Raw genomic sequence first — 25,004 nt, 5'->3', positions numbered from 1 at the left:
GTAGAGATCGAATGATGTAATATTAAAACGTGCCGTACTTTTAACCATATTACTATTTCGTCATCAAACAGCATATTAAATCTTAAAAATAACAATTCTCAAAATAATTTTCCACATTTTTATCACCTATTACGAATTAATATTAGTACTTATTATTTCACATTACAGAAGTAGCAAAAAAAACACAGTAAAATAAAAACAAAACAAGGAATACTCGTATGTACGAAAAAGCCGCAATGTCATGAAATATTGGAAAGAATCGAAACCACTGAATTATCAACTGCTGCTCCTTACTGCCGGAATGATCCCCCGTGAACCAAACACACGTAGATGACGCAGGCCTCATAGTATCAAGGACACAACACCTTTCAGTTCTTTGAAGTACTTACTACATATATTATTGTCATCACTTTGAGAAGTCATTTAGAATTATCCATTTTTAATAAGTTGTATACATGTCACTTACAACTGTCCACCAATTATAATGTTTTTATTCACCGCTGAATGTCAGTACTTAGGTACGCACTTTATTTCCCATGTACTTTTATATTTTTGTAAGGAACTGCGAATGTCTATTTACATTGTTTGACGGAGAACATTTATTTTTAAAGTTCCGCGTTTTCACCATAACTTCATCGATCACTTTTTAATCAAAATTTATCGTCCTGTCGATTGAATCACTTTCACCGCTCGAAAATGTCAAAGTATTGCACAAAAAAAAAAGTATTACTTATTTACTAGACTGGCTGGCGCAGCGCGCCGCCAGTGCGGCCCAAGGCCGCACTGGCAGGATCGCCATGTGATGTGGAGCGTAAATGATAACTACTTCGTATGGAGTATACGTTTAATGTGTCTTAAATAACAAGTACATGCCAATATATACTAAGCTATGCACATGTGTGGGTAAGGTGTGGTACACACACTACACTGGGGGTCAATTGTAACTAATACATTTTTTTCATTATTACACTATGATGTTGAGTTCTACATGTATCCACTGAACACGCCTACACTTTTTTAACCGGTGGACACTATTTAATACTGCAAACATCGTAAAACATGGAAAAAATAGACCAGTTACATTTGCCCCCCAGTCGAGATTTGCCCCGCAGTACCTTATAGTATTTATTTATTTTTACACAGATTCAGCCCCACGGTAAACTCAAGAAGGCTCGTATCGTGGGTACTCATACGATATACACATATAATATACAAATACTAAGATACATAGTATGGCTTATGCGTTTGTTACAGTATTGGCACTACTTACATCTATCTATTATTCAGCATAATGTACATTATCTACTACAATTACTGACTTACCTAAGGAACGTTATACCTGCCATATTGTGCCGATTAATATAAATGGAATTATATTCCAGAAGAGAACAAATAACCTATATAGGTAAAAATCGAGGCAACAAAAGAGTTAAGTAGGAAGACAATTGTATTAATATCCTTACTGATAATCATGCTGTAAGGTTGAAATAAGCACATTTTCTTTGAATCTAAGTAAAACGGGTCAAAATCATTCGTGTAAAGAAATCTTTTCCTTAAAAAAAAGTGTAACAACATCGGCCTAAGAATTTGATGTCTGAGTAATAGCACAGTGTAATAAAGAGAACATCGTACATCGTACAGTATGGCCACTCCCTGCTTCCCGCTGAAAGTGCCGCCCACCCGCTCTCGGTTACCTCACAGTTACCTGTCAAGGAGGCGGGGTTATATTTATATACATTAAATTAATATTGTAAACAGAAATAAGTAAAGTAAAATAGTTCTAACGTAGTTCTATTTAATTAGGTACTTAACTAACAACAAAATGTAGACCGAACATTGTGTTTTGATAAATAGATGAAATGTATTTAACATTGCATTGCATCCCTGTAGATTTCAGGAGAGAAGTGTTTTAACTAAAATTGCTTAATTATAATGCCCCATCTAGCGACCTAAAGGCGACTACACACTACACAGTATATGTATACTAACTAAACTGAAGCTACTTTAAGTGAAGAAAAATATACGATGACACTTAGCGCGATATGAAATAAAAAAATAATGATGAATGGGTGTATCCATTTATTAAATAAATAACAACAGAGACTTCCCGTGTTATTTGACAGACTTTATAACAACTATACACTGTAAATATGTACATACTTACTAGCTTTTGCCCGCAGCTTCGATCGCGTTAGAAAGAGACAAAAAGTAGCCTATGTCACTCCCCACCCCTTCAGCTATCTCCACTTAAAAAATCCCGTCAATTCGTCGCTCCGTTTTACCGTGAAAGACGGACAAACACACAGACACACACTTTCCCATTTATAATATTAGTATGGATACACCGGGAGCGCGGGGGGATCGCCATTGTCCGAGGTGTCAGTTGTCGTCCCGTTCTTTAAAACTACTCTTTTCAAGCGAAACTACTCTTTACCGAAAATAAAGAAGAAGGAAGTTATATACACCGTGTTTCACTTAACACTAAAAACCTGAAAACAGTTTGTTCAGAATCGAGAGTAGAATCGATTGAGCTATATCTTGATGGGGGTAATATTTTTATTTAAATTAGTATTATTAGTTATTTTTTACGTGCCCATTCTATTGTACTCGTAATACAACATTGTGTACATCGCATGGCTAGAGGTTGTTTACCTTTTTCAGTATTTAGGGGTATTAATACTGGCTGGTTACTTGGACGATTATTTTTTCCGCTACTAGTTTGACGTTGTTTGTCAGTTTAATCTTAATGTTTATCATAAGTCATAACAAATTGAACTCGTACCTAATTACAACCTTGTCATTTTGAATATTGGGTTTAAATTTGCTTACTGCGATTACCTGTCCAATTTGAAGTTTACTGTGACGAAGCTTTATAGTGTTTTACAGTGACATCTTAGCTGTTTATTGGTAAACCTTATGTCGTTGCAGTAACGTACACAAATAAATAGTCTTATGGTTTATGATGGTAGTTAGCAATTATTTTATTGAGTGTAGAGCTAAAAGTCAAGTAGAGCTGTACAGAAAATTAAAAATTCAATTTAAAAAAAAGTAACCATCAGATTAAAAGATGAATACTCTAGATGAGTTTAAAAAAATAAAAATCAGTTGGGGTGTCTGAGGTTTTGAGTGATACCGGAAACACGTTGTATATAGGGTTCATGTTTCTTCTGCCAGAATGTACGTTACGCGACCAGGCCCCGTAGCCGAATGGCATTTCTGCGACGCGAAACGAAATCGAAACGCCGCAGAAAGGTAGTCTGGCTCTGTCGCGCCAATACGCAAGAGCGATAGAGATAGATAGCTACGAAAGAGATATCATCGTGAGCGTTTCGTGAGCGTTTGTGCATTCGGCTAAGCACACAGGAATATTCTACGCTATAATTGCTGAGTGCACGCTCATATTGCGCGTGCAGCGGAGCGGGGCGTGCGGCGTGCATGTCAAACAATTGAAGCTCATACAAAGGGCCGGATTAAGGGTAGAGCGAGTGGAGCGGCCGCTCTAGGCGCCACTTGGTAAGGGGGCGCCAAAATCGAGAATAATGAAAAATCCATACAAAAAATATATACATTGCGTGGGCGCACACATAATTATCACAAACCGGCGAAAGGAGTCGGGAATTAATCCAGCTACTTATTGAAAATCTAGATTCAGGTTGTGGAAAGTTGCACCACATTGCCAACATACTCGTATACCAACATTCATAAGGGCGCTGTTGCTAGGGCGTCGTAAAAGGAGGATTTTAGCCCTTGACGAACCACATTGTTGTGCGGCACAACGACAAAGTTACGTTATCCAAATGCAAAATTATAAGTCTATCCGATAGTCCATAGCGGAGTTCCTCATACCTAAAGCCAAAGGCGCGAAACGTCTCAGAGAGGCGCAATTTTGTGAGTCACAGGAGATGATGAGCGAACTTCAAAGGACTCAGATCCCGAAGGGCACTTAGTGGCAAAATACCGAAATGGGCATCCCGATGGTGACAATGTCTTAATTATAATAGTGATGGCGAAATATTAGCGCTGTGAAGGAACATAACATAGGTGCTGTGAAGTCAAAATACCCAAATATGCCAAAGACCGCAGCTCTGCAGTTGATCAAAGCTTGAAAGCTCGCTGCTTCCCCGCTAGCGGGTTGTCTCAATAAATTGCGTCAATAGGAAAAAAATCGCGCTCACTATTTAAATCAGTTCTCTTTTAGTTACTTAGGAAAAAATCCGCGCTCGCTTTTTCATTTCAACTCTGCTTTCCTGACTTGGCCACTATAGTACTCCATTTTGTTCGTTATTTTATGTACATGATATAAACGTTCAGCCCCACAACCATACTAGGGTGCGACTGCGAAATATCAACCCTTGCCCCTTTCGTACTCTGTATGATGAAATCCATAAATTCTGTAGGTATTGCGTTAATCTTCAAATTACGGTAATACTATGAAAAAAATTTCGCGCTCGCTACGCTCGCGATTTTTTTATCTGCATCGTAAGACTTCTTCCCAAGGGCGTCGAAACTCAAACTCGCTCTACCCTGATTGAGTGCACGGGCCGGCGCTGATACAAGTGTCCTCAGTCAACGCTGCATAGGGTGGCCACTGGCCACACGCTCGCCCGCGCCGCCGACCGCTCCGCTCCGTGCGGCCACTCAGACCTTACCACTAACGAATATTTTAAAGTTTATAAACACAAACACACTTTATGATCAAGAAAATATATGAAATTAGGACAACTCGGTTCACGCTGGTTAATTACCTACCTGCCGAAAACCATCGGGAAACGTCTGTCAAATAAACTAGGGGCCTCATATAAACTATGTGTCTGTATTTGAATTCAGAAAATATACAAATATGCCCAGGAATCCCAGGATGCATAAAACTTCAAAATGCATTACAGTATTTACAGTGGGCCGATTTTTGAGTCTCACAGCCGATTTTTGAGTTTAAACAGGCCAAATGTGAAAGCCATACTTCTCCTTAAGACACACTTACCCGTATTGACCTTAACTACATTTTATTTTGCATATCTTACTAAGACTTGTGAGAATCAAATAACTATGTAAGGTCATTACGGTTAAGTGTGCCATAAGCTGAAGTGTGTCTGGCCTCCACATTCGGCCTGTTTAAACCAATGATCAGTCCAAAGCCCGGATGACGGGAGAAATGATGTGTTGACATCTCAATAGTACGAGGAAACACATTTTATAAGTCGATAAAATGTCGATAAAAAGCACGATGTACTTGACCACCATTACGAAATAAATAAAAAAATTGGTAGTCGTAAATAATTTTAAAAAGAGCTGTTTGTATTTTTTTTTTCAATACTTTATATAATTTTCGTAATAAACAAATAGTATTATTTAATATATATTTATCAATTATTGATGATTATTATAGTATGTAATTAGTTTACTGAAATAATAAATAATAAGCTTACACATTATGTAACAATATGACATGTAAGATAATAACTATAATAAAGATCAATAAATTTCTGATTCAAAAATTGTTCGTATGGATGTCGATAAAATAGTCGATATTTAATTAAGCACTATTGAAAAGTGCATTTTTGCTCCCGTCGTCCGGGCTTTGATTGATCACTGTTTACAACTAATCGTAAGTAGCAAGTAACAAAAGTATGAACTCGCAAAAACACCTGTGGCAATGAGTAAAACGGTCAAATGTGAAGGCCAGACACACTTCTCCTTATGACACACTTATCCGTATTGACCTTACCTAAGTAGCTTTTGTTTTGTGATTTTTTTACTTGCAAGTGACCTCGAAGATTTTGAAATGAAAATGAAAATGAAATATTTATTTTTCAAGTAGGCATATTACAATGCGCATATGAATGTCAAAAGTTTTAAAAGGGAACCTCTGGTATATTGGGTAATATTCAAAATACATACCCGTGTATATTTTCTGCATTCACACAGACAATGCGCCACTCTCAAATAAAAGGTACCACATTCCGGCTTGTATAAAAAATACAATATTCAACCTCATTCAACCTTATAGCAGAATGGATTTACCCAGTTTTGAACTTAAGTGACACAACTGTGTGTAATTTTATTTTTCCCCTCACTAGCTCGGAAACACGTGTTTTGTCCTTTAATACCAGCGGGTAAAAACGAATTTTATCCACTAGTGGCGAAAGTAATTTGACCTTGAATAAAATCAAATTAACTGATTTAAAATTGATAAAAGTAGGTGAATCTAGTAATAAAGATGATTTACCACCTGTGGAACTACTGGAAGCAGTGATAAACGCATTTTTTGCGTTGTAGTTTCCTCGCTATAGTGAGGGGAAAAGTTTTGTGTTACACTCGGTTGCAAATGTATTTTACTTCTCGTGTGTTAAAAAACTCGCAAGTTCAGGATTCTATTCTCGAACCACTCGCTTCGCTCGTGGTTCAACTATAGAATCCTTTCACTTGCTCGTTTTTCAATTCCACATTCGGCGTTAAAATACAACTTTGCCCCCTTGTATAACAAATAACTATTATTTTGACCACCGAAAACGCTGTCAGCGTGTAGTGCCGTCATCGAATTCGAACTTACTTAATGTCAAAACAATCACTGACATAATGAACTTTATGCCTCATACTAAAAAGTCAGAAAATGTTGTTTTCGAGTAGAATTACCTGATGCAGATGCACAGATAATCTATAGATTAAACATGACTGTGTTGTTTTCGCCTGATTACGTAAAATTATACCCACTTTAAAAATATTTTTTTGTTTTTAGGTCCTAATAAAAAATGTTACCTAATATTTTATTTCGGTTAATTGGACATTACTTATACATATAAGTGTGTTTTCACATTATCCAATCCGATATCGGATGTCGGGCCGATATCCCATACATTACAGGCGCCATCTTGGGGCGTGTCCGATCTCCTTCCTAGATCCATGAATGGTAAGCGAGCACGTGGTAGGTTTTAGGCGAGAGTGGCGAATAACACTTAACTAGCAGGTGTTGTGCCCGCGGGCGAGTAGGTTGTATAGCCCCTGTACGGCGGCGCCCGAGCGCGGCCGTACAGGGTGACTTCTAGCATGGCCGACCAGGCAAGCGCTTAACCTTCCAAGTTGCTGGATTTACTTAGTAAGACATGCCGTAGGACTGTGGTACTAACAGCAACACTCTTAGCTAACCATCGCTAGACGTTATGCCCTTGTAATAAGGATTACAAATGTACAGCTAACAGTGTTGCCAATGGTAAGGTCAATACTGGTAAGTGTGTCACAAGGGGAAGTGTGTCTGGCCTTCTCATTTGGTTTATTTAAACAATGATCAGTGTTTTAACTATAAAACTCCCGTGAGACTCAAACATATTTAAAAATATTTTAAGCGGGTTACTCACGCGTTAAGTCGATATAGCGTTCGACATGTTTCGGTCCATTTTCGAGGATCTTTCTCAAGAGTAGCGACCCCGCCTTTACATATCGAGACAAGCAAGCGCCCCCAGTATGCGTCGCACTCTCGATGTGTAAATAATGATCAGTGTTTATTGAGAGTTCAATACGACTACCACTAATCGTGACTAGCAAGTAGCAACTGTATGAACTCGCAAACCCACCTGTAAGAATGAGTAAAAAGACAAAATGTGAAGGCCAGACAGACTTCTCCTTATGACACACTTACCCGTATTGACCTTACCTTATATAATTTTGAACTTTGTTATTTATTCCGTATTTTGTTTATTATAGGATCAGAACGATCTTCATTGTGTAACAATTATTTAGGTGCACAAATTCAACTACATCCAGCAACTTATGATAACAAATATGTAACTAAGTACGAAAACAACTAAAGCCAAAAATGTAAACAAAATCTACTCTCAGCAGGCTCCATAAGCCACTGAGGATAAATGAAAACATTACACGTCCAAATAAGAAAGACAAGTCTGTTCTGTATGTAACAGATCCACTCGGTTTTGTGTTTGGTCGGTTAACCAACAAATGTAACTACCGGCAAATGTACAAATTATTTGTTTACGTTTTTAAGGTATCTAAAAGTACATAAAATAGGTACTAAACAATTAGTAGGTAAAAAACATTCTCAGGTACTTAAAATTAAACTACATAATGACATATAACATTTATGACGTAACATTACATACAGATGTAGTGCGAAAAGGTTTTCCTTCGTATTTTTCCGGAAACGTTCGTATTTGTGATGCTAGCTCAGACAGTGTCAATACGTCTTGAGACTGACTCAAATAGCATAACACTTTCGTATGTTCCCGTCACAACACGAAGGAAAATATTTTCGCAAAACATCTGTATACTATTAAAACTAAAGAAATGTACCAAATAATGTACCAAAAATGAAAAAAAGGTACTGGCATCGCCCCGTGTCATCCCAAACATTTTTTGTTGTTCTTAAGACGCAACAGGAGGGGTTAATTCTTTATACAAGCGCTCTCGACTTCCTCCTTGGTTTTAAAAGCTAGAGCAATGATTTATTATTTTTATCTGTTATCCTAATATCCTATCCATCAAACATTTCCAAAAACGGTCTAATTGATTATGCCGCACAAAAAGGTGTAATATTTTAAATTGACTACAATTACACAAAAAACCTAAACAGATTATTTCATCGTTATTCACGTTCTCAAATTTCGTTCCGATTCGTTAAGTTTTGGAGCGAAAGCGCGAATAAAAGTAAGAAACAGCGAATCGACTACCATGGATTAGATATGTAAAGCGAAGGGGTAAAACTCATGTCATGTGACGAGAAACGTATAACGAATAAATGTGGAAGGAAGTAACGGGGAAGGGAAACCGAGGAAGTGGACTGTGTGAGAATGATATGAAACGGAAGCAAGTTAATGATGAGATGACAGGTGACAGAGATGTATGGCGGATGGCAATCTGCACCGACCCTGGACTGTGCTAAGGGCAAGAGAATGATGATGGTTAAGTTTTGGAGGAGGAACAGACGAGAGCGGCACCTCAATCTAAACTTTCCAAATTGAAAGGGCTCCTTTTCATTTTTAGTTTTTTCGCTCCTGTTGCCTCTTAATGTCGTCATTATGCTTTCGTCAGCCATTCTTTATTCGTCAGTAGTTTTACTCTTTAACCGCATGAGTTGTGCGACTTTTCCTTATTCGGGCTCGCTTCGGACGATCCACGATTTCCAAGAATTTATATATATAAGAAAATAACGAAATCTGAATATAGAATAATAAGTATTAAGTACATAAGGAATAAGGATGTTAATTTCGTTCCCGGTCGTCCAATACTACAAGAAATTTAATAACTAATTAATAGTATTTGCTTATAATATTATAGTAATTGATAATATACTCGTATTCACATTTATATGATGTGAAGCCAATGTCAAACGAACTCAGTCGGCATCGTATCGGAGCAACCGTGGTGCTCACAAACATCTGAACATACCTTTATTTTGTTTATTGCATAAAAGAGAAAATCTTACAGTACAAAAAGGCGGACTTAATGCTTACGACATTCTCTATTAGTGAAACTCGAGGCTAAAAAATTGTGAGCGGGGCTACAAATACTAACAGTAAAGTCGCCATCAGATTTATCTAAGCGGCCGGGGCGCGCAAAAACATCTGAACACGCCTTATCGCCTTCACAATAAAGGCATGTTCAGATATTTGTGAGCACCTCGACCGCTCCGATATATCTGATGGAGACTGTACAACGAAAACCAATTTAATACGAAGAATTTTTTTTGAAAACAATTAGGTAAGGTCGATATGGGTAAGTGTGTCATAAGGACAAGAGTGACTGGCCTTCACGTTTGGCCTATTTAAACCAATGATCAGTGTTTATTGAGAGTTCATAAGATTACCACTGACTGTAAGTAGCATGTAGTATGAACTCGCAAAAGCACCTGTGACTATGAGTAAAAAGGTCAAGGCACTGGCCCCACCGCGAGCTACTAAGCTATGAGCTATCAGCTATAAAACCGAACAAAAGATAATCACTCCCGTGTAAATAAAAGAGACACGGCGATGTTTATAGTTACTCGCCCAGCGGTGAGCTACCAATATCGCCGTGTCTCTTTTATTTACACGGGAGTGATTATCTTTTGTTCGGTTTTATAGCCGATAGCTCATAGTTTACTAGCTCGCGGTGGGAACAGTGCCCAAATGTGAAGGCCAAACACACTTCCCCTTATGACACACTTACCCGTATTGACCTCATTAGACATTGGCTTCGATGGCATAAATACACCATTTAAATACATTATACACCTATATGCATATGCACATAGCCCGGATTATACATGTCCTACGATACTGTAATTGTACTAACATTATATACATACACGCTTGTGCTTGGCATCTAATGTGGAAGCGCTCTAGATTTCGATTGCAATGTACATTTTCAACTCAAAATGAACACGAGGTGGCGCTGCTGTTTCATACAAAACGAATCCTCACTTTTCCCCGGCTGACTTATACACGGTGCCCATGAGGAAACGAAATAATTTTAACAGCATTCCTGATCCCATTTTAAGACTGAAATGCCACATAAACTTTTCTGGATTTCACCTAGTTTCAGAGTTATTACCAAATAAAAAAAAATCTTGTTGTTACTCAGTACAACAGGCTTTTTAAAGGAGTTGATGCCATTATGGAGAATACTCACTATCAATAGATGTCAAAAAGTGACCACTAAACCGTTTCAAAAATGAGGTTTTTAGAAAAAAGAACGTTAAAACTCATTTTAAGTGGCAGTTTTCTGAATAAAATTTACGTTTTATGTAAAAATACAGCCATTCATTCGCTCCAATATTTTTTGGGTATAATTTCCTCATCAGTATTTAATACATGATAAAAACTATTCCGTTCCCTTATGAACACCGTGTATGTATTCGGTCTTCCCCCATTTCCTTCAGTTGAACATGACAGAATAGGTTTATCCCGGACTTTTCGTATAAAGCGAAGTAAAAAGACGAGTACTTTCACCACGAGTCAATGATATTATCCTTAAAAAAAAATCACTTAATAAAAAGAATGTTTTTTGTTAAGTTAGTGTGGTTCGCGTATTGTAGTCTTGAAATAATACGTAAATGTACACTTTCCAAGTTATGGCACATTGATTTTTTATATATTTTTATTTAAAACCTGAATATTTGGCACAATCGGTAAACAAAGTAACAATAAGAAGTAGAAACGTTCAACTTTTCCGTATACTATAATAAAAAATTTTCATTATTTCTCTCTTTGCAATACTCCAGGGCCTACCTCAAATAAGTCATAACAACTACATCATTTACAATGGATATGACAATATGTTGAATATTTTCTACTCATATTACACTTTTACATTATAAGTATAACCTTAAAAGTGGCAAGAACTCGCCACCAAAGCTATCAAATTTATGATCATCAAAATGGCGGATAAGTAAACGTGATCCCTTATTTGCCAGATATAAACTCATAAGATATTCATTCATCATTGGACTTAGTGTGTAAGCCATAGGCACTGGTCCCACCAAAAGCGTAAGCTATGAGCTATAAAAACCCACAAAAGATAGTCGCTCTCGTGTTAATAAAATAAAGAGTGAGCGACTAGTTCACCGCTCGGCGACAAACTATAGCTCGCTCACGCTATCATTGGTGGGACGAGTGTCAATCAGGGGCATTCAATCGTACCAGACACATGTACACTCACCAGCATAAATAAGTGATGGTTTCTGTACCTTGTCACTTTAACGTCGTGTTTGAAATGTCGTACGAAATTGTCAAACGATTAAAAGCGACATGGTACAGAAATCATCACTTACTTATGCCGGTGACTGTACAATAAATTAACTGCCAACGAGCGTTTAACGCGCGTGTGTTTGCATTACATTGCGGACCGAATTCTTTTGTATGGATACAATTTTAATTTCAAGAAGTCATTTTCTTATTATCACCGTTAAGAAATTCACCCGTACTGACTTACACGCTGTATATTGACCGGGATATAGACCGTGATCTTTTTGATTTTAATCAAGCTGCGGTCAATATAACTAAAAACTAATCGACAATAATTCAAAACTCTTAAATTTATTAACCAATGGGAACACCATATAATCTATAAGTGTGTCTACTAGAACTATAATAAGTGTACGCACAATCATATAGACACACGGGTACCCCCGGAGGGGGCATTGGCACAACCACCAGTGACGCATTCCAATGCACAATGTACACTTATATCTACTGAAGAAACAAACCAAGAAAAAAATATTCCTAGTTCCATCACAATTTCTTATCAAAATGAAATCTAAAATTAGCAATCTTTAAGAATCCACTCGTATCGGGTGAATCCACGTCAAAGTAACGCGAGTCACGACTTCATTGAGTGTTTAACTACAGCTGCGAATGAAAGAATCTATGCATATATCGGGAAAGTAACACTTATTTAGAGATAGATTATCACTTGAACTTGTATCGTGAATAAATGGAACATGCCATAAAATCGTGACTCGCGTTACTTTGACGTGGATTGACCCTATCTACTTTGAAATAAATATGTACCTCTATAACAGTCTACTATCTAGATAATACTAAATGCACATAGCCTTATTCATTACCAGGTAAACGTCTATAAAAATCGCGGTCTGAGAGGCAAATACCTATTTCATAAGACCGATTTAAATAAAACTATTGATCCCTATTCGATTAAGTACGATTAACAGTATAATAAATATACTGATTAAATTACATTAAAAAATATGGTAACTTATGTTTATACATATATTATAATTTTCAATAAATTATAGAAACGGATATCATTTCACTACATAAGGGCGATGGCCCTTTTAAAAAGTTTCCAATGAGGCAAAGTCCCTGGCACTGCGATGGAGGGCTTAAGAGCGCTATGACAAAAAAAGGCGATATATTGTAAAATGCACAATATTTATCGACAAAATTGTACACTTTACTCATACTAAAAGACAGTGAAAGTACTTGTTTCAGTTAGAACATCTTATTAACTGTCGGTTAATTAAAAAACATATGGAAAAAAAGCTTTTCCAATTAGTAATGATTGTTTTCCTGATGCTCGTTTAGGAAAAACCGCGTGAAGCACAGAATTCGGAGCTCTTATTATCTACAATTTGATAAGCTCACTCTCATAAATGAGGTAAATTTAAGTTCCAAATATCTTGTACTTAAGGCCCATTAAACAATATTTATCATTTAATCCTTTGAAATTGAGAAATTGAAAGTAAAACGAACTCAATTTTGTCTTGAAAATACATTGAAACAAGTGATCATTTCTCCGAAAATCTACATGTTATCGAAGTTATTTTAGTATATAAATAATCTGTACAATCTGCTTAAATTGCTGTTATCCATTTGTCGTTATAATATTATATAATGATTTTTTGCCAATTTTTTGAAAACTAGCCTTCCTGTCGCTATTTGACCGGCGACGGACGCCTGCGATTTCAGTGCCGCGCCGGAGCTCGTATAGGTGAGACGTATGTCACTTCGCTCTCCGAGTTTTGATCGCAAACGTCGAGAATATTTATCGTTGTGTGGGTCGGACGCCTTGTTTATACACGGGCTATCCTCGCATTGTGTGTGTGTAAACAGCGACCAACGAATTTGATCCTAGATCCGTAAATATTTGCTTTTGTAATATTTTGTTATGTTTGAATGTTAAAGTATTACAACGTTATGATGATAAATATGTAAAAATTACAATACGGTCAAGATGATAAGACACATCAAGATGGTACTCGGGATCTGATGATGGAGCCAGAAGGTGGTCACCAGTACCAGTGAACCATGTAAGTAAACGACTTCGTGTTTAGGCTCGTTGGGTTCGTCTCAACAAGACCTTTGACAAGAGGTGGTACTCAGGGTCTGATGATGGAGCCAGATGGTGGTCACCAGTACCAATGAACCATATAACTAAACCCAGAGATGGGGAAATCGTAATCGATTCCGGATTACACGATTACTTGATTTTACTTTGTAATCCACTACTGGGTGTCAGATTACTTGTAATGTAATCTAGTGAAACGGTAAATTACCATTACATGTAAAGGAATCACTAATCATCTATACAATAATTACTATTACCAATAATTCGGAATCATAGTCGATTCAAAATAACTGAAATTATTGACTTGATTACTTTCAGATTACAAATATGTAGTACCTCAGATTGCTGACTGTCACTTTGACACAAAAGTCATCATGGGTGTCGTAAAATAGGTTTTAGGGGTGCTGATTCCAAAATTAATGACCAATGTGGAATCTGACATTGCTGACTGTCACTTTGACACAAAAGTCGTCATGGGTGTCGTAAAATAGGTTTTAGGGGGTGCTGATTCCAAAATTAATGACCAATGTTCAATCTGACGTTGCTGACTGTCACTCTGACACAAAAGTCGTCATGGGTGTCGTAAAATAGGTTTTAGGGTGTGCTGATTCCAAAATTAATGACCAATTTGGAATCTGACATTGCTGACTGTCACTTTGACACAAAAGTCGTCATGGTTGTCGTAAAATAGGTTTTAGGGGGTGCTGATTCCAAAATTAATGACCAATGTAGAATCTGACATTGCTGACTGTCACTTTGACACAAAAGTCGTCATGGGTGTCGTAAAATAGGTTTTAGGGGGTGCTGATTCCAAAATTAATGACCAATGTTCAATCTGACATTGCTGACTGTCACTTTGACACAAAAGTCGTCATGGGTGTCGTAAAATAGGTTTTAGGGGGTGCTGATTCCAAAATTAATGACCAATGTTCAATCTGACGTTGCTGACTGTCACTCTGACACAAAAGTCGTCATGGGTGTCGTAAAATAGGTTTTAGGGGGAGCTGATTCCAAAATTAATGACCAATTTGGAATCTGACATTGCTGACTGTCACTTTGACACAAAAGTCGTCATGGGTGTCGTAAAATAGGTTTTAGGGGGTGCTGATTCCAAAATTAATGACCAATGTGGAATCTGACATTGCTGACTGTCACTTTGACACAAAAGTTGTCATGGGTGTCGTAAAATAGGTTTTCATGGGTACTGATCTCAATATTAATGATCAATTTGGAATCTGATATTGCTGACTGTCACTTTGACATAAAAGTCGTTATGGGTGTTGTCAAATAGGTTTCCAGGGGTACTGTGCAATGTCAGGTTCCAAATCGGTCATGACTTTTTAAATCATTTCGTTAATTTTGGAATCAGTACCCCTAAAACTATTTGACTACACCCATGATTCCTTTTGTGTCAAAATGACAATTAGCACTGTGAGATTCCAAAATAGTTATTAATTTTGGAATCAGCACCCCGGAAACCTTTTTGACGACACCTATGACGACTTTTGTGTCAAAGTGACAGTCAGCAATGTCAAGATTCCAAATCGGTCATTAATTTTCAAATCAGCACCTCCGGAAACCTATTTGACGACACCCATGACGACTTTTGTGTCAAAGTGACAGTCAGCAATGTTAGATTCCACATTGGTCATTATTTTTGGAATCAGCACTCCCTAAAACCTATTTTACGACACCCATGATGACTTTTGTGTCAAAGTGGCAGTCGGCAATGTTAGATTCCATATTGGTCATTAATTTTGGAATCAGCACCCCTAAAACCAATTTTACGACACCCATGACGACTTTTGTGTCAAAGTGACAGTCAGCAATGTCAGATTCCACATTGTTCATTAATTTTGGAATCAGCACCCCGCAAACCTATTTGACGACACCCATGACGACTTTTGTGTCAAAGTGACAGTCAGCAATGTCAGATTTCACATTGGTCATTAATTTTGGAATCAGCACCCCCTAAAACCTATTTTACGACACCCATGACGACTTTTGTGTCAAAGTGACAGTCAGCAATGTCAGATTCCAAATCGGTCATTAATTTTTAAATCAGCACACCCGAAAACCTATACTCGTGGTATATGCACTTGAAATGTGAAAGTGAAAATGCTAGAATGACATGTAAACCAAAAACAATTTGAGTGACATAAAGAAGTAAAGTAATAAGCCTGGAATCGAAGTAAAGTGGAATTCAGATTACTTAAGTACTTGATTACCGAGGAATCCATATTACAGGAATCTATATTATACCGATTCCAAAGGAATGGATTACAGAGGTAATCATAATACAGCATTACAGTAATTTTCATATAACAAAAGCAAATATTTGGGATGGGATCTACTTTTATAATTAATTTTTTAAATAAATTTTAACATAATTGATATTATTTTGCGCTACATTCTAGTATTTTCGTACAAAATAATGTTTATTAGAAATCAAAAGTTTATATCGAGATAGTAGATTGTGGTTGTTATCAAAATTTCATAGAAAGGATCAAGATTGTTTTGTCCATTATTGTAGTGCGAGCGAGTGATAAGACGTGCTAGAAAGGGTCGGCATATTGGGCTCGCGCGGCGGGTAAAATACCTAATTTCGCCCGACGCCGAAATGTTATAACGCTCTTAAGCAATTGAGTTTACGAAGAGTTGACACCTTCACCAAGGAACAGTATAATAAAAAGTACTATCGTACAGTATGGCCACTCCCGCTCCCCGCTGAAAGTGCCGCCCACCCGCTCTCGGTTTCCTCACAGTTACCGCCTGTCAAGAACGCGACCAGTCGACCTGTCATATCTCATACAAGCATGGTAAGCGTTCACCTACGCGAGCTTAATGTTTGACAGATGACAGCCCACTAACCCTGAGTTAAGTGATTGGTGCAAGGGAGCCTAAATGAATACTAAAGTTAATAATAAATTAATAAAACACAGTGCAGGGAATAAAATGAACACTGTAAATAAAATTTTAGGTATTCTGAGAAAGTGTCATTTAGAATTTTGGTTATTATGAAACTTTTCGGATATTGGATGTACATAATAGGCCAATGTCATTTCTATGTACTGAAAATTGATATTTTTGTAATTTTACTACTAATCCATTTTAACATTGTGATATTCTAAGAACATCGTATTATAAAATTTGGTTGTAACGAACCGTGATCCTTCACAGACATACTTAGAAGAGTGCTTGTTTCAGTACTGGAGTTTGCGAAACCTAAATACCAGGGGCCCATAGCCATGTAAAGCCATCTGCTTCGTAAACCTCGAAGGGTGCTTAAGTTTGCGAAGAGCTGAAGGTGCCAGGGGGAGGCCTGTACTCCTCGGGCAGGGCTGCCACCTGCTTCTTCGTGAAGGCGTATTTCCTCACGCCGATGTTCTTGTATGTGTTCTCTCGTCGGCAGCCCTCGCTGAAATTACGATGGGGGTTTAAATTATATAACACTATAGATGTCTTCGATAAGTGTTTTTAAATAGGCTAGTTTCCTACTAGTCAAATCAGCTTCTTTTAATGAACTTTCAAAACGATTTGCTAATATGGAATTACTATGAAATACCGAGGAGTGACGTCACGATCAATTCATTTACTTTATATCTTTCTCTTTGACTTATTAAATAGAAATTATGTTTAAAAATAACTACTGTCCATATTTATCTTCTAATTATGTGATGCTTTATTTCGTGCACTGCATAAAATGTTTTATTTTGAGTATAGGAAACTAGCCTATTGCTGAACATGGATCGTTGAGATATTGGCCATATTAGGTATGTTAAACGCTAAAAAGTTAATGACATAATGACAAAATAATCACACTTCACACTCCCACAGTAAATGTACAATTGCACACAAGCGGAGCGGGAGTTATAGGTCAAATATCCTTGTCCCTAGGGAGTAATGAACTTTATAGCATCGTATTTTTTTTAATCATTTTACATATTCAAACGTCAATTACGTAAACACTTCTCGCAGGTACACCAACGTTGTTAGACAGTAATGGTTAAATGGGTACTATATATATGTATATATATGTATATTATATATTTTAGTTAGTTTATGTATGTATATGATTGTACTTATTTATGTATGTATACTGATGATGCATATAGTATTTAGATAGTGACTTATATCTATTTAAATTTCTGTTTTATTTTCCGCACCAATTGTAAGTTTCTGTTTGGTCCAATGGTTGACTGGTAGAGAATGCCTTAAGGCATTAAGTTCGCCATTTGTACTTTATGTTGTGCAATAAAGGTTAAATAAATAAATAAATAAATAAATAAATATTCATTATATTCAAAATGTAATGAAAAACATTAAATGTAAATCGGGGCGTAAGAATATATAATTTAGCAATAAATCGAGTCTTTAAATCACTGTTCCAGGGTCCCGGCCTGTGTATGTATGTATGTATGTATGTACCTCCTCATGATAGCCAGCGCCTTGCTCGTCTCGGTGTCGGCCAGGTGATACTCGGCCTGCAGTATGGAGCACTGTTCCAAGGTCCCGCCAGCCTGTGTATGTATGTATGTATGTATGTACCTCCTCATGATAGCCAGCGCCTTGCTCGTCTCGGTGTCGGCCAGGTGGTACTCGGCCTGCAGTATGGAGCACTGTTCCAGGGTCCCGCCAGCCTGTGTATGTATGTATGTATGTATGTATGTATGTATGTATGTATGTACCTCCTCATGATAGCCAGCGCCTTGCTCGTCTCGGTGTCGGCCAGGTGATACTCGGCCTGCAGTATGGAGCACTGTTCCAGGGTCCCGCCAGCCTGTGTATGTATGTATGTATGTATGTATGTATGTATGTACCTCCTCATGATAGCCAGCGCCTTGCTCGTCTCGGTGTCGGCCAGGTGGTACTCGGCCTGCAGTATGGAGCACTGTTCCAGGGTCCCGCCAGCCTGTGTATGTATGTATGTATGTATGTATGTATGTACCTCCTCATGATAGCCAGCGCCTTGCTCGTCTCGGTGTCGGCCAGGTGGTACTCGGCCTGCAGTATGGAGCACTGTTCCAGGGTCCCCCCAGCCTGTGTATGTATGTTTGTATGTATGTATGTATGTACCTCCTCATGATAGCCAGCGCCTTGCTCGTCTCGGTGTCGGCCAGGTGGTACTCGGCCTGCAGTATGGAGCACTGTTCCAGGGTCCCGCCAGCCTGTGTATGTATGTATGTATGTATGTACCTCCTCATGATAGCCAGCGCCTTGCTCGTCTCGGTGTCGGCCAGGTGGTACTCAGCCTGCAGTATGGAGCACTGTTCCAGGGTCCCGCCAGCCTGTGTATGTATGTATGTATGTATGTATGTACCTCCTCATGATAGCCAGCGCCTTGCTCGTCTCGGTGTCGGCCAGGTGGTACTCTGCCTGCAGTATGGAGCACTGTTCCAGGGTCACAGACATGCCCGTACGGTCTTTGGCGCTTTTGCACGACGTGAAACGTATCCCTGAGGAAAGATAAATGACGGTTATTAACAAAAATTAACTCGATGTCAGTTTTATGACGAAAATTAAGCATGAAATTTCAGTAAAAATATTGTCTTTGTGTTAATTGGGTGAATCAACTTTTTATTGCTTGTTATTGCCATGGTTACGGTCCCCTGAGTCACTCTGGTTTTACTCGAAATTATGCTACTTAAACTATGCAAACATCAACACATAATTTAAACTATACATAGAAAACATCCACGACTCAGGAACAAATATCTGTGTTCGTCACACAAATAAATGCCTCACCGGGATTCGAACCCAGGACCACGGCTTAGCAGGCGGGGTTACTACCGACTACGCCAAACCGGTCGTCTCGGCTTATAAGTAAAGTTAGCGACTTGCCTCGGCTAAGCATGATTTTTTTTTTATAAGACAGACTCAAAAATACAATATTTGTAAACTTTTTTTTTTATAATAAGGAAATGACACAATACAATTGGAATAGTCACCGTTCATAAGCCTGGTGGCCAGCGCGGCCAGGTGAAGGACCTCGACGTTTTTCGGCACCTTCTTGTGCACCGCTATCCTGAGGTTCTCCATTACTTCTTCCAGCGGCTTCGTTCGCGACGATGCTGAACAATTGTTACTATTACAATATTTATAACGGAAGTGCACTTACTTAACACCAATCCATACTAATATAGGCTACTTGACCCTTTTTTAAAGTCTGTCTTATATGATTAAGTACTGTCCAATTAACCGAAATAAAATATTACCATATTCTCTCTCTGATTAGCCTCGAGGTTGACTGGTAGAGAATGCCTTGAAGCATTAAGTCCGCCTTATTGTACTGCAACATTTTTCTTTTGTGCAAAAAAGATTAAATAATAAATAAATAAATATTTTATAAAGACTTAAAAACAGCAGCAATAATTTTTAAAGTATACTTTTACGTAATCAGGCGAAAACAACACAGTCATGTTAATCTATAGATTATCTGTCATTCTAATCAAAAACAACATTTTCTGACTTTTATTGTTTTGAGTTTTGACATGAGGTAAGGTTCCTATTCGATGGCGTCATTATATCTTTGACAGCGTTATCGATGATCAAAAAAATTACACACATTTTTAATCGGAAATACGTAGTCAACCACAGATGTCATATATACCATAGATCAAGCAAACGTATCTACTTAGCGTGTCAAATGAACTCAGTGAAATCCACTGAGTTGTCCGTCTTTACTCGTAGCTTGCAGCTTTCGGGCGTCAATTTTTGTAAGTTGAAGTCAACCAAAACATAAAAAAATGCCTCGTTACGTGATATTAAATTGCAACAACATAAAAATTATGAACAATCAAGAGCCTGAGACATATTTAAAATTACAGGCAAGAATCAACTTCAGTACAAAATTTGACACGCTCGGCCCCTATACAAATATATGAATTTGTTTCTTCTATCTAAATTAAGTTCTGTGTAGTCAACTAGTCATCATACACTTTTAATACCCAAAATATATAAATATTGTTTACTTTATGATAAATACTACAGAAGACAATCATTTATTGTGCCAAACAAATTCGATATGAGTCTAGTAGCCTATTATGGATGGAGAAGTGTGTGTGTCAGTGCAGACATAGAACAATAACAATAAACGCCAGTGGCGTACAATTTTTAGAGCGATTTTATTTATAGCCGGTCAAACAATTTGTCTTTTGGAACTAAAAACATTCGTGTCTGTCTACATTTTAAAATTTGACCAAAATATAAAACATCACTCGTGAATGAGCATTCCGCCCACCAAAACGCGTGTTACCTCTCGCCGTGTGGTCCTGCGGGCACACCTTGCAGTACTTGAGGTAGTACTTGTGCAGCCGGTCGAAGTTGTCGCAGTTGAAGATGTACTACAGTGCGGTCTCCTTGTTAACTAGATATTACTCAACACTCCGGCCACCAACATATAAAACATCCACTCATAAATGAGCATTCAGCCCGCCAAAAGGTATCATATCAGTATCATTTAATAACTGACCACTCCGCCCATCAAAATATAAAACATCACTCGGGGAAACGTTTTCATTAGTTGATAGGGTAGGAGATTTCTGGAACGCGTGCCACAGGGCCCGCATTCGGGGAAATTAAATAGTAATAGTAACTTTCATTGGTCATTATCTCGCCTGCGGGGAGTCCCCGTATGCTGCATAACGACCAATTAAATTGCACCACTTTCATTGGTTGTTATCTCGCCTGCGGGGACTCCCTGTATGCTGCATACCGAACGAGTTAACGACCAATTAAATTGCACCACTTCCATTGGTTGTTATCTCGCCTGCGGGGACTCCCCGTATGCCGTATACCGAAGGATGGGTCGATAACGACTGATGAAATTGCGCCAAAACGCGTGTTACCTCTCGCCGTGTGGTCCTGCGGGCACACCTTGCAGTACTTGAGGTAGTACTTGTGCAGCCGGTCGAAGTTGTCGCAGTTGGAGTGGTACTGCGGCGTCGTCTCGCCGAGCGCCTCGGCCAGCGTCGCCTTCTCGTTCACGCCGATGTTGAAGAATACGGCCGTTATTGTGAAAGTTAGGTGCTGAAAAAAAAACAGTGCGTGGAGCCCCTCCGGTCGGAAGAAGTGAAACTTCCTAACATAAATTTTGTTTTTTTATCATGCAGAAACGTCCGCGAGCGATATTACATATTTTTAAATTAAAGAAAAATGGAAAAAATCACACCTCCGCCTCCACAGAACTAGATTTAGATAGAAGAAACAAGTTCATCTATTTGTATGGCGGCCGAGCGTGTCAGATTTTGTACTGAAGTTGTTACTTGCCTGTGATTTTAAATATGTCTCAGGCCTTTAAGTGTTCATAATGTTTGTGTTGTTGTAATTAAATATCACGTAACGAGGCATTTTTAATGTTTTTGTTGACTTCAACTTACAAAATCTGACGCACGAAAGCTGCAAGCTGCGATTAAAGACGGACAACTCAGTGGATTTCACTGAGTTCATTTGACATGCTAAGTAGATACGTTTGCTTGATCTATGGTATATATGACATCTGTGTCCGCCTCCGCCTCCGTGGCGCAGTTGAAAGCGCGATGGCCCCGGCAAGGCCAAAGGTCGCAGGTTCGAGTCCTGCCGGAGGTGTGAATTTTTCCATTTTTCTTTTATTTTAAAAATATGTTCCTAACATAACCTCAAAAATGTTTTGTCAAGTGACCATCACGTTTTTACGTTTAGTTACGTCCATCTTTTTACTGTTATCAATAATTTACATTGCTATTTGCGCAAATTATTGAAAAATAAACATAAACTCATTTCGCATTCGATCTAAATATAAAACACACATTCCAACCAACCATTCCACCATTCAAAATCATTCTGGGCATTATGTTCTGTCACTGACTGTGTGAATAAGTGAATGAATGGAATGAGTGAGTCGCGTTGAGACAGAATGTTACGCGCTGAGTGAGCGGCATTCCACGCAAAGTAACAATGACTGAGTGTTACGCGCTGTCAGTTGGAAGTCGCGTTAGAACTTTCACTTCAAAAAGACGTTTTAATGATTTTTTCAGTACAGATGGTGCTTTTTTACGCACTAGTGCGAGAAGTGGTTCATTATATGCCAGGTCGAAACTTCGGATGGCCATCTGTACTGAAAAACGTCGTACGATACACGTGCGAAAAGGAAATTCGTAACTCGTGCCGATTTAAAACACTCCCTTCGGTCGTGTTTTAATTTCATTCATCATTCCGCGAGAGGGCGTGCAACGCTTAACACTGCTCTCGCGTTGCTGTGTAATTTTATATCAAGTTAACACGTTTAAACCTTAAATTTCAGTGCAAAATATATTCTATACGGTAAAGTGAACATTATTGTATCTAAATTTTGTAAAAGACTAAATAAATATCAGTGAATAGTGAAATAATGAAGCTAAAAATTAAAAAACGATTCATGGAACGGTTATAACAAGTGTTGTGTGCTGGCACTGATAAGAGACAGTGAATCGAACGTGTAACATGTATGGACTTCCGCGGCGCTAAAGACCTTTTTGCCACACTACGCCGCCGCTGTATTACTTGTGACCCAGTGCAATAATAAACTCTAACGCTACTATTTTAATGTCGGGAAGAGATTGTTGCAAAGCTACACACGAATTTTAAAGTGCTACCATCATATTTTGTTTTCGTTTTTCTTATACAGACTTTTGAACAATTACAATAAATATGAAGTGCTCTCGGCGACTCTGATCTGCTTGTTTGCTCTCTTTGTAAGCAAAATTACCACTATAAATGTGTAAACATGACGTGCGAGGAATATAGTGAAAATATCGTTCGCTTAAAACGAGACTGGCAGTGTCCGTCCTGTAATAATGTCACGGCTCGCAGGCGATATGCGGACCACACACCAGTCCGAAGCCTTCATCAACAAGTTAGCAAGGATGAGGCGGGCCACATCCACCTATCGGAGTCCCAGCAGACGGATATGTCCTGCGATACATCTCTACTTGACCTTGATAATGACTCGTCAGACATGGGAAATTTGCAAGAAGCGTGCCGTGGGGATGACGGCGGTGAGAGTATCTCGTACGGTGCTTTTGCGGCACTATTGAATTTGAAATTCACGGAACTCAAGCTGGAGCTAAATACACACTTTAGTAAACAAATCGATACCTTGAGGTCTGAGTTTAATAGTAGCACAACTTCACTTATGGCTGAACTCAAGGGTTTAAAACAGAACCTAAATTCAGTGAATGAAAAAGTAAGTGCCCTTGAGTTAGAGAACAAAACATTGCAATCTAAGCTGGCTGAACGAGAACCGGATCAGAGTTCCGAGTTTCGAGTTATGCATGATACAATCGCCCGGTTGGAAATTGAGATAAATGATAAGGACCAGGCTGCGCTTTCGAATGACCTTGAGGTCTCAGGAGTCCCGGAATTCAAGGAAGAGTCGACCGTGAATACGATCATGGCTCTGGCGACCAAGATAGATGTAAGATTGGAAGAGCACGACATAGTGAGCGTGGAGCGGGTCGGGCCCCTGCGTGAAGCGGTTCAAGTGGGAGACTCGGAGTCGTCGCGCCCGCGCCCGCGCCCTCTTGTGGTGCGTCTGGCGCGCCGGGCGCTCCGTGACCAGCTGCTCAAGAGCGCGCGAGTCCGTCGTGGCGCTACCACTGAAGGGATCGGCCTGCCCGACCATGCTCCGAGAAAATTTCATCTACACGACCGTCTCACCAAGAAGAATAGAATACTTTTTAATAAGACACGTGAAAGAGGTCGCTCCGAACAGTGGCGATTTATTTGGACCAAAGAAGGCCGAATTTATGCTAGAAAATCTGAATCATCGAAGGTGCATCGGATTAGGACTGAGGGCGATCTGGACACTATTTTTCCTATGTCAACTAACAACTCTATTTCATAGCATTCATGACAGTTTTTGTGCTTTTAACGTGTTTAAGATAAATAATAGTGGCTTGAATATTGTATTTACATTGAGTTCTCTAATTAAGGTACTTATATTTGTGTTTTGTTTAATGTTATGTGTCCGCTGGTACGAAGAAAATATTTCAGATTATTTAAAAAATATTGTTATATAGAATTTTTAACTATATTTCTCAGTGATATTGTTATAAATATTCTACAGAAATGTGTATTTAGATTTGAGGTAATTCATACATTTTATAGAAATGAGATTATATTGGCAATGAAACTACATTTTTCGCTACTTGACATGTACTCTATTATGTTCTACATAGCATCCTGCTCACACA

General features: G+C 38.4%; 1 protein-coding gene across 1 annotated transcript in view; it reads right to left on the bottom strand.

Annotated features, from left to right (window-relative positions):
• Positions 1-16,653: 16,653 nt before the first annotated feature.
• LOC125240526 (inositol polyphosphate-4-phosphatase type I A-like) overlaps positions 16,654-25,004 on the bottom strand; it is a 105,265-nt gene continuing 96,914 nt past the window's right edge. Inside the window, exons 17-22 of the mRNA XM_048148418.1 lie at positions 21,544-21,822; positions 21,050-21,137; positions 19,743-19,865; positions 19,083-19,250; positions 18,223-18,742; positions 16,654-17,212 (exon numbers count right to left, since the gene is read on the bottom strand). Coding sequence (XP_048004375.1) covers positions 17,080-17,212; positions 18,223-18,742; positions 19,083-19,250; positions 19,743-19,865; positions 21,050-21,137; positions 21,544-21,822 — 1,311 coding nt within the window. The 3' untranslated portion in view covers positions 16,654-17,079. The remainder of the gene's footprint in view (positions 17,213-18,222; positions 18,743-19,082; positions 19,251-19,742; positions 19,866-21,049; positions 21,138-21,543; positions 21,823-25,004) is intronic.

Source organism: Leguminivora glycinivorella, chromosome Z, assembly GCF_023078275.1.
Source record: "Leguminivora glycinivorella isolate SPB_JAAS2020 chromosome Z, LegGlyc_1.1, whole genome shotgun sequence".
In the NCBI taxonomy this organism is placed as follows: domain Eukaryota; kingdom Metazoa; phylum Arthropoda; class Insecta; order Lepidoptera; family Tortricidae; genus Leguminivora; species Leguminivora glycinivorella.
This window is presented reverse-complemented; position numbering and strand designations above follow the sequence as displayed.